Below are 15,346 nucleotides of genomic sequence, written 5' to 3' on the forward strand. Positions count from 1 at the left end.
AGACTTGTTACTGTTTTTGGCATATCGAATACGCCACGGGTAGCTTGCCAGGCTCTGCCATGCGGGCAGGATACTCTTGGTAGCTTGCCAAGCTCTCAGAGAGGGACAGAGGAAACAAACCCAGGTCGGCCTCATGCAAGGCAAACATCCTACCTGCTAGTTCCTAATTTTTCTCAGAGCCAAAGCCAACATTCTTACAATGGCCTATTAGGCCCCTTTCATTAACTTTCCTTTTCCTTTCTCCCTTTCCTTTTCCTTTCTTTTTTCTCCTCCTTTTTTTTCTTCCTTCCTTCCTTCCTTCCTTCCTTCCTTCCTTCCTTCCTTCCTTCCTTCCTTCCTTCTGTCTCTTTCTTTATTTCTTCTTTCTTTCCTCCTATCTTCCTTTTGTTAATTAGGGATCAGCAAATATTTTCTATTTAAAAAACCACACACACACACACACACACACACACACACACACAGTAAATAGGTTAGTCTTTGAGGACCTGTCTCTGTCTCTGCTCATCTCTGCACTTGTAGTGTGAAATCAGCCTCTGGAGCCTCAGCTGATTCTTCACCAGAAAACTTCCTAATTGTGTCTTTGCACTGGCTCCTACTGGGTCTTCTTTTCTTCACTTCTAAAAATATTTCTACTCCAGAGATTGAGCAATGATATAGGGGTTAATATATTAATATTCCATGTGACTGACCCTGGTTCTATGTCTAGCACCACATATGGTCCCATGAGCACCACCAGGAGTCACTCCTGAGCACATAGACAGGAGTACTGGAGTATTACTGGGACTCGTCCAAAACCTCTACACACACACACACACACACACATACACACACACACACATTTCTGGGGCTGAATTGATAGAACGGTGAGTAGGGTGCTTGCCATGTATGAGAACAATCCTCAAGGGCTCAAGGGACCATATGGGATGGGATGCCAGAGATTGAACCCAGACCCACCATGTACAAGGCAAATGCCTTACCCACTGTACTATCACTTTGTTCCAGATATGCTATTTTAAATTCAACGGCCTTCAAGACTACTTTTATCATTCTGATTCTCTTTATAGATCCCCAATTATTCCATACTACTTGGGATTTTCTAATAGATGGTGTAATTTGTTTATCACAATAATTGGCTTAATCTGTCTAAATTGTTTCTTATCTGCCAAATCCAGTTGTCACTTTCACCCTCCATCCAGCAGGGGTCAGTCACAGAGAATCAGACAAACACGTAAGTTGACAAACACCTGGATTGTCCAAGAATTAGGGTCACCTGGACTGCCATCAGTGGTTTCACAGACAGGTCAATACAATGGAATATTGTTCCCCAAACCCCACTTCATCCCAGCAGATGAGTCACTCTTTAAGCTGGCAGAGACATCAAGGACAGTTAGTAAGTACATTAACATGCCATAGGTACAAGGAGAGCAGAGGCTAGTGTAGTTCAAACAGCAAATCAGTAGGCATCCTTAAAATATAAAGTGTTGGTGCTGGAGAGATAGTTCAGTGGACAGGGCACCTGTGTTGCACCCAGTCTACTGAGCTCCTCCTGAATGCAGAGCCAGAAGTAAGCCCTGAGCATGGCCAGGCGTGGCACCCAAACCAAAATAAATAAATAAGGTTGCGACTGTTTTCTATTCTATTTTTGGCCATAATGACCCTTAATCTAAAAAACCCTAACTGAGACTTATGCCTGAAAGCATTGTAATTTTCCACATGGTGATTCAATAATAATAATTAAAAAAAATTTTTTAAATCTAAAAAACCCTAAACAGTACTAGTCTATGTTTTCCTGGCACAAGTTTGCAGCTGGAAGATACTTTGTCATCTATTCTATGCTTGTCTACTGTTCTTTCCTGGGTGCATGTTTGCCTAGGGGAATATCCTAACCTTGGGGTCTTTTGGTTAGGGGATAATTTCTCATAATAATCTATCACTTCCTCACCCTAAAGTAAGCTCCTTGTTAAATTATAGATCTTTGAAGGCAGGGATTTTTTTTCTGTTACTTGCTCAATTGTATATACCTACTCCTTTATTAAACAGTGTTTGGTACTGTTAATTGAGCTTTATTGAGTTGCCTGCTCAATAAATATCAGTTGAATGCCTGTATAAATATTTTTAAGGAGTTTATAATAGTAGCATGCAATTCTTTTTATCTCTCATTCCATATTATAATACCCAATTACAACTGCCAATTATTTATTTATAAATGACTTTTAAACCCAAAATAAGATAATCATAAAAATAATAAAAACTTAAATAATAAAATCCTTAATTCAAAAAGTGTAAGTAAAATTATTCTAAGGGCTGGAGTGATAGGACAGTAGGTAAGGCATTTGCCTTACATACCGCTGACCTGGGTTAGATTTGTGGCACCCCATAGAGTCCCCAAGCCTGCCAGGAGTGAACTTTGAGTGCAGAGTCAGGGGTCAGCCCTGAGCTCTGCTGTGTGTGGCCCCAAAGCAAAACAAACCATGTCTTATTGCATGTTTTTATGAAATTTTCTTCTTGTTGGAAATCACAACCTTGAGAATAGAGCACTTATTTAAAACAAAGCCTTTGAATTATGAGGATGCAAGTAACTGGCAGGTAACACAAGGAAATTCATTTGAAATAAAACTGACCCCTTATTCACTCTGAACATGAATTATAGCAAAACACATAGACACTACATTCATCATGTATACCTTTCAAAGTACAAAAATTCACTTTCCCAAGTAATAATTTTGAGGGACTGTAAATTCCAGTCTTCAAACTATAGGTGGAGCCCTTAACCTCTGATTCATCTTCATATCACTGGTATTCTAACTTCTAGGAATATAATTTCATCAGGATTCCAACTGAAAAAGATACATAATTTGTATGCATTTATGATGCCTCCCTACCTATGTGAAATGGGGAGGATAAAGAGGTAGCCTAGAGAAGAAAATCTGCCACTTTCTCTCTATTCACCCAGGGAATGGCTGAGGAAATCTAGGACTGAGTCTGCAGTGAGCCTTCTTTGCAGGAAAGGAAAGTTAGTCGTTATCCAGACCTTATCCAGGATGCTAGGTCCATCATCTTTGCCTCTTAGAAAAGAGTTCTAGGAGGAGAGGAGCAGTGAAGTAAAAACTGATTTTATTTGGAAGTTTTGATTGGCGGGGAGTGGAGTGAGAGAGAAAAAGTGAATAGCATATTCAAGAGAGAATCTGGTCTTTTCCAGAGTGGAGAGAGCCCCAGTACACATCCCAGCATTAAAGTATGAAGGTATGAAAGTATACATCTCAAGAGGGAAGATGTGGGCAGCACATGTGATCGGGAACCACATGCATGAGCTTCCTTTGTTCAAGTTGACTTTTATATGGTTTCTCTCAACTTGACCCACATGGGGCTGTCTGTCTACCTAAGTAAGAGTCTGTTGCTAAGGTGGTTGCCAAGGGGAAGTCCTGTCCTGGCATTTGTCCCTGTTGGAGCTACTCATTGGAGACATCCAGCCTTCTCTGGAACAATTGCTGGCACCAGGTGAGGTCTTATCAGGCCCTTCTTCCTGTGTTCACAAGGTGGGTTTTTAGCAGCTTTAGGAATAGTTGGTTCTTCCCAAGAACTCATTGCCATGTGCGGTGCCTTCCCTACCTGCCCACCTGCCTGATTCACTCACAATTTACAAATATAAGAATCCAGTGCAACTTGCTATATTTCCCTTCATCTCCTACTCCACATCTTTTCCTTTCCAATTATTTACTTTTCAAATTCCATTTGCCATTTTATATTCCCAATGGGTTCACACCAAAAATTGTTTTGTGTTCAGCACCCAAGGTATTTCTGCGTTGAGCATCCCCGTGGCTTACCAATGGTTAAGATATGTCATATTAGGATAAAAGTGATAGAACAGGGTGTGAGGTGCTTGCTTTGCATGTGACTGAGCCTAGTTTAATCCACAGCATTGCATATGATCCTGTGAGTAGGTGGTCCCTTGGGCATAGGTAGGGGTCACTCCTAAGCACAAGACAATAAAGAGCTCTTGAGTACCTCCAGGTGTGGCCCTATGGCCACAGATCCTTCCCGAAACAGAGGTCATTTTATGTCTCAAGCATGAAACTCACTTAAACCTTCTCTTGAGAAATTTGCTCATCTTTTAAAGACTTTTTCCTTCAGATGACTTTAACCCTTCATCCATGAAGGACTTAAGATCATAGGAACTAAGTTGTCTGCTTTCATTATGGATCCAGAGCTTGGTGTAGATCTGTGAGCATGAGAGCATCTTGATAAATATTTGCTCAGTCAATGCAGCCATCGAAGCATGGAGGCATTTTGCTGCTAGCCCTGTCTTCTAGTGAAAACTTGGTCCCAGGAGCATTAACGGCCAGTGTTTTCCATTTTTTCCCCCTTAGTTATCACTATAACCAGATACCCATAACTGTAACTCATTTGAATGACAGTGCAACCTTTAATTCAACAACATTGGAACACCCAACAGTATTTGAATGTTGTCTGGAATCCCAAGCTGTTCTAGACACTGGGTGAAAAGCTGTGAATGAGTCAGAAGAAATTTCTGTCTTCCTAGAGATTAAAGTCAAGTGGGGAATAAAAAAATGACAGAGAGCCCAGGCCAGAGCTGAAAGGGATTAGCAGGATGAAAAGTTTGAAAATGGGAGGGAAGCAATGCAAAGTGACTGGTTGGTGACTTAGAGTGTGATCAGGAAGTTTCACTCAGAAGGGATGACTTGTGATTTGAGCACAAATGACAGGATGGAGTCAGTCAAATGAAAAGCAGAGCAAGAACATTGCAAGGAACAGCCAAACAAAAGTCCTGAGTGGAGACAGTGTGGCTGGAGAGTTGCCAGCAACAAGGAAGTGAGAAAAGTGAGAAAAGAGAGACGACAGGGCAGGATTCATTCAAAGATCTTTATTCCAAGTGTCGTGGGAAAGTATTGGAGGATTTCATTTTATTTTATTTTATTGCTTTTTAGATCATACCCGGCGATGCGCAGGGGTTACTCCTGGCTCTACACTCAGGAATTTCCCCTGGCAGTGCTCAGGGGACCATATGGGATGCTGGGAATCAAACCCGGGTCAGCTGCGTGCAAGGCAAACACCCTACCCGCTGTGCTATCACTCCAGCCCCTATTGGAGTATTTTAAACCCAGAAGCAGTATAACCTGAGCTTTTGGTAATTTACTTGTTTATTTTGGAGGATGCAAGTTGAATTTGTAGCCTCATCATGTAAAGCATGTGCTCTATCTGTCCTCCTAGAGATTCCCTAGGGAGTCCCTTCCTAGGACTCCCTCACCAGCCCTGATCTTTCTGTTTCAAGTATTATTAACTAGTTTCGTACTAACTAGATTACCCTCTAGACTGGACACTTATCACAGAAGTAACAAGCAACCAAGTGATAGGTGCCTGAGTCTTTCTCAATTTTGACTTTCCCTAAAAGTTCTTTGGGGCCTTTGTTTTCTAAACCCTGAGGCTACATACCAATGAGTGCATAGAAATAGCATGCAGAAGTCTATGGATATACTCCAGAAATCTTGTGTTGGCTGTCATATTTAAAGAGTTTTCATGACTAGATGTGGACTGGAGGGAAAAAAGCATCTCAATTTCTAGTCTAGCACTAGTGTACTAGGTGACTTGTTAGAGTCAATTTGCTATAATGCTTAATTTAGCCTGCATTCCATGCATAGCCTCCAACCATTGGGAAAGTAGTAAAGATATTCTCAGTTATGCTAAAAAGTAGCAGAGTAATTTTTTAAAGCTTTAACTGACTGATCTTATGTAAAATACCATACAGATTTTAATTTTCCCAAGTAATGAGGAAATGAGAAATGCCAAGTCTCCACCTCGATCAGGGTTTTATCTTTTGTTTCTGGTTCTATAAAGCCAAGAGTGCTAACCACTTATCTCCAAAGTTAAGAGCTCTGGTCAATATTTTCAGATCTCCCCACCCAAAATGAACCCTGCAACCTATGGCCTGAGCCTTTATTTTCAGAACTGCCAGTACCTGGGCATACTCACATTTTAATATTCGGGAAACCTGTGCGTAGGGGTGGCTGTGTTTGTGACTATGCACCCTTTTGTGTGCTTCCCAGCTGTAGTTTCTTAAAGCCTTCTCATCATAGTCTTAAATCCAGAATGTTTTTGAAATATGTTGACTTATTTAAAATTACCAAAAAGAGCTACTTTTTTTTTTGGATGCTGTGCTCAGTAGGTAATCTCTGCCCCAACAACCCTCCCATCTCCCCGCCAACATACATACACCCTTAGGTCTGTTTTTGCCTGTACTTACACAAGTAGTCTAATCTACACACTCTGGTTTTTCTTAATACTGCAACCCTAACACCTAGAACAGAAACTGGCATATACGATATCCTCAAACAATATTTACTAGTGAGAGGCTAAATGGGTTGGATTTATGTCCTGTATTGGTTCTTTCCTCGAGCAGGCACCAGTAACATCTCTATTACACTCAACCCTGAGATTTTAGCAGTCTCTCCTTATTCATCTTTCCCAACGATTGGAGACTCTTTCAGGGTCAGGGAAATGAGACCTATTGTTACTGTTTTTGGCATATCAAATATGCCATGGGTAGCTTGCCAGGATTGAGTGTAATAGAGACGTTACTGGTGCCCACTCGAGTAAATCAATGAACAATGGGATGACAGTGATACAGTGAGTGGTTCTTTCCTAGATTCCCCCTATACTGTACACCTGAAAGAATCAATAGAGAAGCTCAGTGTGTGTGTGTGTGTGTGTGTGTGTGTGTGTGTGTGTGTGTGTGTGTGTGTGTGTAATAGCAGTAGAAGGAGGAGGTAGAGGAAGAGGAGAAAGAAAAGGAGAAGGGTGGAACCTAGGATCTCATGCAAGCAGTACATACACTTCTACACTGAGTCACAAATCTGGCCTAGTAGTGAAATAGTTTTCAAAATAGAGTTGAGTGCCCTGTACAGCTATCTTCCCAAATATATTTGCAGAGGATCTAGGAGAATCAAAAGTGAATTCTAGCATTGACCTGCATATTGAGTTTGTAAGGGGGAGAGAATCTGTTAAGTGCTTGCTACCATAAATCTAAAAAGCCAATGGCCACAGAAAAACTGTAGGGAAATCAAGGGAAATATATACAACAGAAGGCGGGGGAAATGAAAGATCTGGAGGCCGGCTTGGCTAAAGAGGTAAGCCCTGGAACGAGAGTCTTAGCAGAACCTTGAAGACAGTACCTTATATGAGGTAAGTTTTACCTTATAAATAAAACTTACAGGAACTCAGAATTTGACAGTAAGGATGGAGGAACTATCATTAGAGAGCTAATATTTTTTAATGGGGTCACACCCAGCAGTGCTCAGGACTTACTTCTGGCTCTCCGCTCTGGGATCACTCCTGGTGGGGCTCAGGAGACCACATGTGGTACTAGGGATCAAGAGTTATACTTAAAAAAAAATAGGTGGGGGCTGGAGCGAAAGCACAGCGGGTAGGACATTTGCCTTGTACAAAGCCGACCCAGGTTCGATTCACAGCATCCCATTTGATCCCCCAACCACCGCCAGGAGTGATTCCTGAGTGCAAAGCCAAAGCCAGGAGGAACTCCTGTGCATCACCAGTGTGACCCAAAAAGCAATAAATAAATAAATAAATAAATAAAATAGGTCTTTGTTCATGTTGCCCTTTCCTTTTATTCCTGTTGTGATGCCCTTGGGTAACAAACTTGGTTGTGGTTCTCACTAGAATGCTGTGGACCTTGGAAAAGACACAATGCCAGTGCCACTAATTATCAAGTCCTGGTTTCACACGTGCATGGCAACCATTTTATATTGAGCCACATACACCTCTGAGCCCTTGAGAATCTGGGACTTGGGGACTCTGGCACCTCAGGGTCCTAGTGTTGAGTCAACCCATGCTTGACCAAGGAATGGTCCCTGAGCCCCCTAAGCACGGCTCAGAAGATCAAAACGAGCAAGTGAAAACAAAACTTTAAAACAATGCGTAAAATTTCTGACTGCTGATATACAGTGTTCTGGGGAGCATGAGTACGGGAGCCCTCAGGACTTTTAGAAAGAATTGTTTTCATACATTTCCCCATCAGCCAACGTTGACAACTTATATATGGCGTTTAAATCACCCCTTTCAGGCTTCAGGGAAAGAAATTATACTATACAGATCTTTGTGTCTTTATTGCTTTGCACAGGGACTCAGACAATGAGCACTTATTTCAAATAAATTTTATTGGGGTTCTCACATCAAAAAGTGTGTTTCAGAGGTCAGAGAGAGGGGAAAGAGAGTAGGGAAGTTGCCTTGCACGCTGCAGACGCAGGTTCTACCTCTGGCACCCCACACGGTACCCCTGAACATCCCCCTACAGCACTGTCAAGTGTAACCAGGTGTAACCCCTGAGCGTAGCGGGGTGTGACACCCCCCAAACAAAAGAAAACAACGACAGAGGGCGTGTTCTACATGCTCATATCTGGACAACAAAGAGATCTTTTACCTAATGCCTCCGGCCAGCCCACTTTTGTGTGTGAAGTGACACAAGCTAAACGATGAAGGAGTCTCCTCTCCCCTGATTTCGAAACCCCAGTCAATTTAGCTGTCCTCGGCTCTGTCGTTCGTGCTCAGGCCAGCAACCCTCTCTGAACCCTGCACGTGTGTGAGTGTAATGAAGGGACTATTTGGGGAAATACAAACAAAACACCAACCACCACCACCACAAGCCCACGAAATCAAGATCCTCAAAGCTAAGCTCGGTCCTGGGGTCCTGTCGCTGCAGTTCCGGGTTCTTCCGGGTGGCCTTCCCCGCACCCACGGGGCTGCCGTCTCCTCATTGGCCATCTTTCCCGCAGGTGTCGCGGCTAGCCCCGCCCACTGGCCCCTCCTCCCGGGAGGAGGAGGGGTGGGGGGAAACCTGAATTCTCGGGAGGGGATTTGACAGACGAGCGCGAGGGGGCGGGCCTGGCGCCGGATGTGACGTTTCCGGAAGCTCCGGGTGTCAGCTGCCGGCACAGGTGGGGAAGGGTCCGGGGAACGTCGGCGGGTGGGCGGGGTCGCTGAGCTCCGCGGGACTCGGCGGGGAAGCGGCCGCCGTGAGTGTGCCCGCAGCCTGGTCCCCCCTCTCCGCGCCCGGCCGGGCCCCGCGCGCCCCCCGCCGGCACAGCGCTTCCCCGCCCACCCCGGCGGGAAGAGCTCGCGGAAACCTTCAGTGATCTTTGCGGGGCTCGGGGCCACGGGACCCGAAGTGGGCGTCAAGCCGTTACCTGCAGGCCCCTCTCCACCGTGCCGGCCTCCTCCCCGGCTCCTCCCTGCCGCCCCTCAGCCCTCCTCCAGATCTCGGCCCCCCACCCCCCAGTCCCAGACCCACCCCCCGCCTCCCCTTCTACACGGCTCCTCGGGATGTTGTTTAACCCCCTAGTCCCCGGCGCTGCTTGCTGCGGGCCTCTTTCCCCCTCCCCCTCCGCCCCGCCAGGAGATACAGTTGTCGACCCCGAAGATTTTGGGGGTTAAGGAAGTGCGAGGCGCCTTCGCTTCTGTGAATGGGACCGCCTCGACCAGCTAGGGAGCGAGGAGCGGTGTTCGGTTTGCCAGGGGCTGTCTGAGCCCCTGAAGGAGCTTAGTGGGAGCTGGAATCTCCTCTCCGTAAGGGGTTGGCTGGGGATGCTGGGTGGAGAAAAGGCCCCGGTGGGGTGGGCTTGGCTCTGAGAAGAGGACCTGTGCAGGGGGGTTTGGGAGTGGAGCACAAGACAGACAACATTGGAGTCCAGCGTGAGGATTTCCGGGTGGATCAGATTCCTGCTGAGAGCAAAAGATTTGTCTTGGGAAGGGCTAAGATTTGTGACTGAAAAGCCGCTGGGGGGTCAGTTGGACCCACTGCCTATGAGTTCTAAAATGAATTCTGTAGCTTGTGTATTCTGAAGCATGCTGACGTGCTGGTTAGGGTGAACTGTATGTATTTCAGTGTGAATCTTTTGGAAGTGACACATAGTTGAGTGTGTGTATAATGAAATTCAAATTCTGCTTCTAACTGCAACAGTAACTTCAAAGATTGTAGAATGACAGGGCTTTGACACCCAAGAGGGGGAAACCCCAGCTTTTTTTGTTGGTTTGTTTTTTCCCCTCATTTTAAATTACCTTTTGTGTCTTCCATTATTCAAAGAATTATTAGTCTTTTAAGGTAGACTCGAGCATATTGATTTCAAGATGGAAATTAATTGTCCTGAGATGATGTTGTAGACGGTGTAGATTCACAAGGAATAGTATTTTGAGTAGCTTAGTTATGCTCATCAACATTCCTTCACAGACTGGTTCCCTAACCTTGTGTTCAAATATGAAAAATAGCACAGAAAAACAACACAGGAAAATATTAATTACTCTCACATTAAATTAAAGTGATCAGACTTGAAGGTAAATAATTTTCATGAGGCCCAGAGAGATAGTGCAGGAATTACAGTGCTTGCTTTACATGTGGTGGTTTCTGGTTCCATCCCTAGCACTGCAAAACCTTCATTCAATATCCTTTGAGCAATGCTAGTTGAGGTCTCACCCTCAGGCCCAAATAATAATCGTCACAGAAGTTCATTCAGTACATTTTACCGGATTTGGGGATAACTGGAAATGGGTAGCTGGGGAAAGAAATTTTTATAAAAGGCAAAGAAAAAGAAAGGTGTGGCTTTTCTTATGGTGTTGAGATCAGATTACCAAATGATAGGTAATAATTGGCATTAAGGGTAGACCGGAACTCACTGTGGCTCTTTGTAGGTATATGCTTTGTACCACCTAATTATGGCACAGAATTGTGGGATTTTGAGATTGCCAATTCTTTCATCACTGTGGGCTTCCTTGAGGGTCTCAGCCTTCTTGTGGGAAGAGGCCATATTTGACAGGAGCCACAACATATGGTACTTTTTTCCCTTGATTTCTTAAGGTAGAGATTTGTGGGATAAACACAGTGGATGGTTACTTGGGTCTGCTGTGATGTGGTGAACCATAGTATTTGATGCCATCTGTTTTCTCTTTTGTGTCTCCGAAGATCTTGGTCCCGATGTCTGACCATGGAGATGTGAGCCTCCCGCCCGAAGACCGGGTGAGGGCTCTGTCCCTGCTGGGCAGCTCTGTGGAGGTAAATGAAGACATTCCACCCCGCCGGTACTTCCGCTCTGGCGTGGAGATGATTCGTATGGCATCCATTTACTCTGAGGAAGGCAACATTGAACATGCTTTCATCCTCTATAACAAGTATATCACGTAAGACACCTTTTATTTCCTTTTTCTTTTCTGATGACCAATGCCTTACTCATTTCGCTTCTGTGCTCACTCTGCTCAGAATTGCTAAAACTAGAGAACTTATCAGCATCATTAAGGTTAATCATTTTTGTTCACTGCTCCTACGTATTGACTGTTTTGCCACTCAAGGCACAAGTACTAAAGTGTTATTTTTTTTCATGACTTATTCATTTCATGAGTAAGAAACTGAGGTCTTTGGCCTGTGCCCACATGGGCCAGCTGTTTGAGTGAAGGAATTGGTGTTTAAATTCTACATCATCTATTGATGATATTTTTTCCTGTTCTCTCTGTTTCTCTCATCCTCTCTCTCTCCTAAGACAGCCAATTTTGTTATTGAATTTTGGGAAGGCAAAACTTGCTCATCACTGTTTATTTTATAGCAAATTGAAAGATTCAGGAAAAAATTTTTTCTTCTAAACCTTTGTCATAATCATGCAAGTCATCAAATATTAGACACCTACGGTTTGTGTGGCTCATTACAATGAGATCTTTCTCTTAAGTTGCTTAGTTTCTTAGGGTAGGAATCATAAATAGGAGATTGCAATACTATTAACAGGAAATAACTCAAACTGTAGTGACAATTAAAGTTATTTAAGAAGGGAATGTAATTTAAGAAGGGAGTTGACTCATTTGTAAATTTTCAGGCATTCAATATTCCACTGCCAGTTCCACCACCATTCAACTTCCCTCCACCATTTTCCTAACCACCCCTTAAGCCTACCGCCATAGCAGACCCTCAATAATTTATTTTATATTACTTGTTATCAATAAATTGGTAACAGAATGATCAAAAAATGTTTCCTTAGAAGAAAATTAATACAATTGTTGTATCTCACCATGGACACATTAAGCCTTTATATAAGACATTATTAAGATGTTACAGGTTTAGCCTTCTTTTTTTTTCTTTTTGTAGTTTTTCTTCAGTTACTTTAATGTTGTATTTCCTTTCTTTTTTTTTAATAAAAATTTTATTTTATTGAATCACCATGTGGAAGATTACAATGCTTTCAGGCTTAGGTCTCAGTTATACAATGCTGAAACAACCATCCCTTCACCAGTGCCCATATACCACCACCAAAAAAAAAAAAACAAAAAACAAACCACACAGTACACCTCCCATCCCGCCCCCCACCCCCCGCCTTGTAACTGATAAGTTTCATTTTACTTTCTGTTTACTTTGGTTACATTTAATATTTCAACACAAACCTCACTATTGTTGTTAGGAGTACCCCACTAGAGTCAGACCTACTGTGAAGACAAATGGTTTTGAATTTCTGTACTTTGACAACTAAGTCCAGGGAGATTTCTTCCAGATACTGGATCATTGCAGGTTTGAAAACCCAATCTGTGGTCATCATAATATGGCGGACACCGCGCCCTTCATCCCCAGAGAGAAAGAGGCCAGAGAGAGAGAGAGAGAGAGAGAGAGAGAGAGAGTGAGAGAGAGAGAAATACCTTTCCCCTCCTGGGCGGGCACGGGGACGTGGCTTAGTTCTCAGGCTGGAGACATTCTGCGAGGAGTTGCCCATGCTGAAAGAGGTTTTGCTGGGTCTGGATTCACGCTTGTACAGCTGCGGAGAGGCCGCACACGCGTGCGGCCCTCGGGATCACATCTCGGCGGTGGCAGGTTTAGCCTTCTGTGTTTATGTTTTGTTAATTGAGATTCGTTGCCTTCTATATTACATCCCATTTCCCTCTGGTGTGCTACAACTGGTTTATCAGTGTTTAGAGATTCATAGTCACACAATCCAGGAAGTCCAGGATTTCTAAGGCGGTAGTACAGCTGGAGTTAAATTTTTAACTGGGTGATGGCTTTAGGGGTGAACATGACTACCAGGTCTTCTGGGAGTACAGGGAGGTGGGGGAAGGGAACCCATCCTGATTCTGAGAAAGCCTGGAGATTTCAGTCACAAAACCCGCATACCTGAATTTTTCAGCAGATTAATTTCTGGGTGAGGTTCAGTCCTGAGACAGTGGAGTCCAGCCGGGGGCATGGCAGAAATTTTGCAGTATGAAAGCAAGTGGCTGCCTGGGCTCAGGGCGGGCACTGGGCTGACCCACCCACCTCTGGAATGCCCCAGAAGTCTCAGCCATGCACGGGTGTCCCGAGAAATTTGGGGTTTTTGTTGATTTCTTTTTTTTTTTTTTTTTTTTTATTTTTTTTTAATTTATTTATTTTTAATTAGAGAATCACCGTGAGGGTACAGTTACAGATTTATACACTTCTGTGCTCACACTTCCCTCATACAAAGTTTGGGAACCCATCCCTTCACCAGTGCCCATTCTCCACCACCCGTAAACCCAGTGTCCCTCCCACCCTCCCCAATCCCATCTCCCCCCCACCCCACCCTGCCACTGTGGCAAGGCATTCCCTTCTGCTTTCTCTCTCTAATTAGCTGTTGTGGTTTGCAACAAAGGTGTTGAGTGGCCGCTGTGCTCAGTCTCTAGCCCTCATTCAGCCCGCAACTCCCTTCCCCCACATGGCCTTCGACTGCAATGTAGTTGGTGATCGCTTCTCTGAGTTGACCTTTCCCCGGAACGTGAGGCCAGCCTCGAAGCCATGGAGTCAACCTCCTGGTACTTATTTCTACAGTTCTTGGGTGTTAGTCTCCCACTCTGTTATTCTATATACCATAGATGAGTGCAATCTTTCTATGTCTGTCTCTCTCTTTCTGACTCATTTCACTCAGCATGAAACTTTTCATGCCCATCCACTTAACTACAAAATTCTTGACCTCCTTTTTTCTAACAGCTGCATAGTATTCCATTGTATAGATGTACCAAAGTTTCCTCAACCAGTCATCCGTTCTGGGGCATTCGGGTTTTTTCCAGATTCTGGCTATTGTAAACAGTGCTGCGATGAACATACATGTGCAGATGTTGTTTCGATTGTACTTTTTTGATTCTCTGGGATATATTCCCAGCAGTGGTATTGCTGGGTCAAATGGGAATTCAATATCTAATTTTTTGAGAGTCGTCCAAATTGTTTTCCAGAAGGGCTGAACCAGTCGGCATTCCCACCAGCAGTGAAGAAGGGTCCCTTTCTCCCCACATCCTCTCCAACAGCGGTTGCTTTTGTTCTTTTGGATGTGTGCTAGTCTCTGTGGTGTGAGGTGGTATCTCAAAGTTGTTTTGATCTGCATCTCTCTGATGATTAGTGATGTAGAGCACTTTTTCATGTGCCTTTTGGCCATTCGTATTTCTTCCTTGGTAAAGTTTCTGTTCATTTCTTTGCCCCATTTTTTGATGGGGTTGGATGTTTTCTTCTTGTAGAGCTCAACCAGTGCTTTATATACCATTGATATCAACCCCTTATCTGATGGGTATTGTGTAAATATCCTTTCCCATTCTGTGGATAGTCTTTGTATTCTGGTCACTGTATCTCTTGCGGTGCAGAAGCTTTTTAGTTTAATGTAGTCCCATTTGTTGATCTCTGTTTTTACTAGATTGCTTAGTTCCATGTCACCTTTGAAGATACCCTTATCTTCAATATCGTGGAGGGTTTCGCCGACCTTGTCTTCAATGTACCTTATGGTTTGTGGTCTAATGTTGAGGTCTTTAATCCATTTTGATCTGACTTTTGTGCATGGTGTCAGGTCAAGGTCTAAACCCATTTTTTTGCATGTGGTTGTCCAGTTGTGCCAGCACCATTTGTTAAAGAGGCTTTCCTTGCTCCACTTCACTTCTCTTGCTCCCTTATCAAAGATTAGATGGTCATACATTTGGGGTTGTGTGTAGGGATATTCCACCCTGTTCCATTGGTCTACGGCTCTGCCTTTGTTCCAGTACCATGCTGTTTTAATTGTTACTGCTTTGTAGTAAAGTTTGAGGTTGGGGATGGTGATGCCTCCCATCATCTTTTTCCCAAGAATTGTTTTAGCTATCCTTGGACGTTTGTTATTCCATATGAATTTTAGGATTGCTTGATCCATTTCTTTGAAGAATGTCATGGGTATATTTATAGGGATCGCATTGAATCTGTATAATGCTTTAGGGAGTATTGCCATTTTGACAACATTGATTCTCCCTATCCACGAGCAGGGTATATGTTTCCATTTCCTCATGTCCTCTTTGATTTCATGGAGTAGCGTTATGTAGTTTTCTTTGT

The 15,346-nt window shown here is 43.7% G+C and overlaps 1 protein-coding gene across 5 annotated transcripts in view; it reads left to right on the forward strand.

Annotated features, from left to right (window-relative positions):
- The first annotated feature begins 8,932 nt into the window (after positions 1 to 8,932).
- Positions 8,933 to 15,346, forward strand: part of STAMBP (STAM binding protein) — a 31,636-nt gene continuing 25,222 nt past the window's right edge. Inside the window, exons 1-3 of one of the 5 annotated variants that reach the window (XM_055122771.1) lie at positions 9,029 to 9,044; positions 10,714 to 10,853; positions 10,985 to 11,199. In XM_055122771.1, coding sequence (XP_054978746.1) covers positions 10,851 to 10,853; positions 10,985 to 11,199 — 218 coding nt within the window. In that variant the 5' untranslated portion in view covers positions 9,029 to 9,044; positions 10,714 to 10,850. The other 4 variants (XM_055122774.1, XM_055122773.1, XM_055122772.1 and 1 more) reach the window with 4 other exon arrangements.

The sequence above is a fragment of the Sorex araneus genome, chromosome X (assembly GCF_027595985.1).
Source record: "Sorex araneus isolate mSorAra2 chromosome X, mSorAra2.pri, whole genome shotgun sequence".
Lineage (NCBI taxonomy): Eukaryota > Metazoa > Chordata > Mammalia > Eulipotyphla > Soricidae > Sorex > Sorex araneus.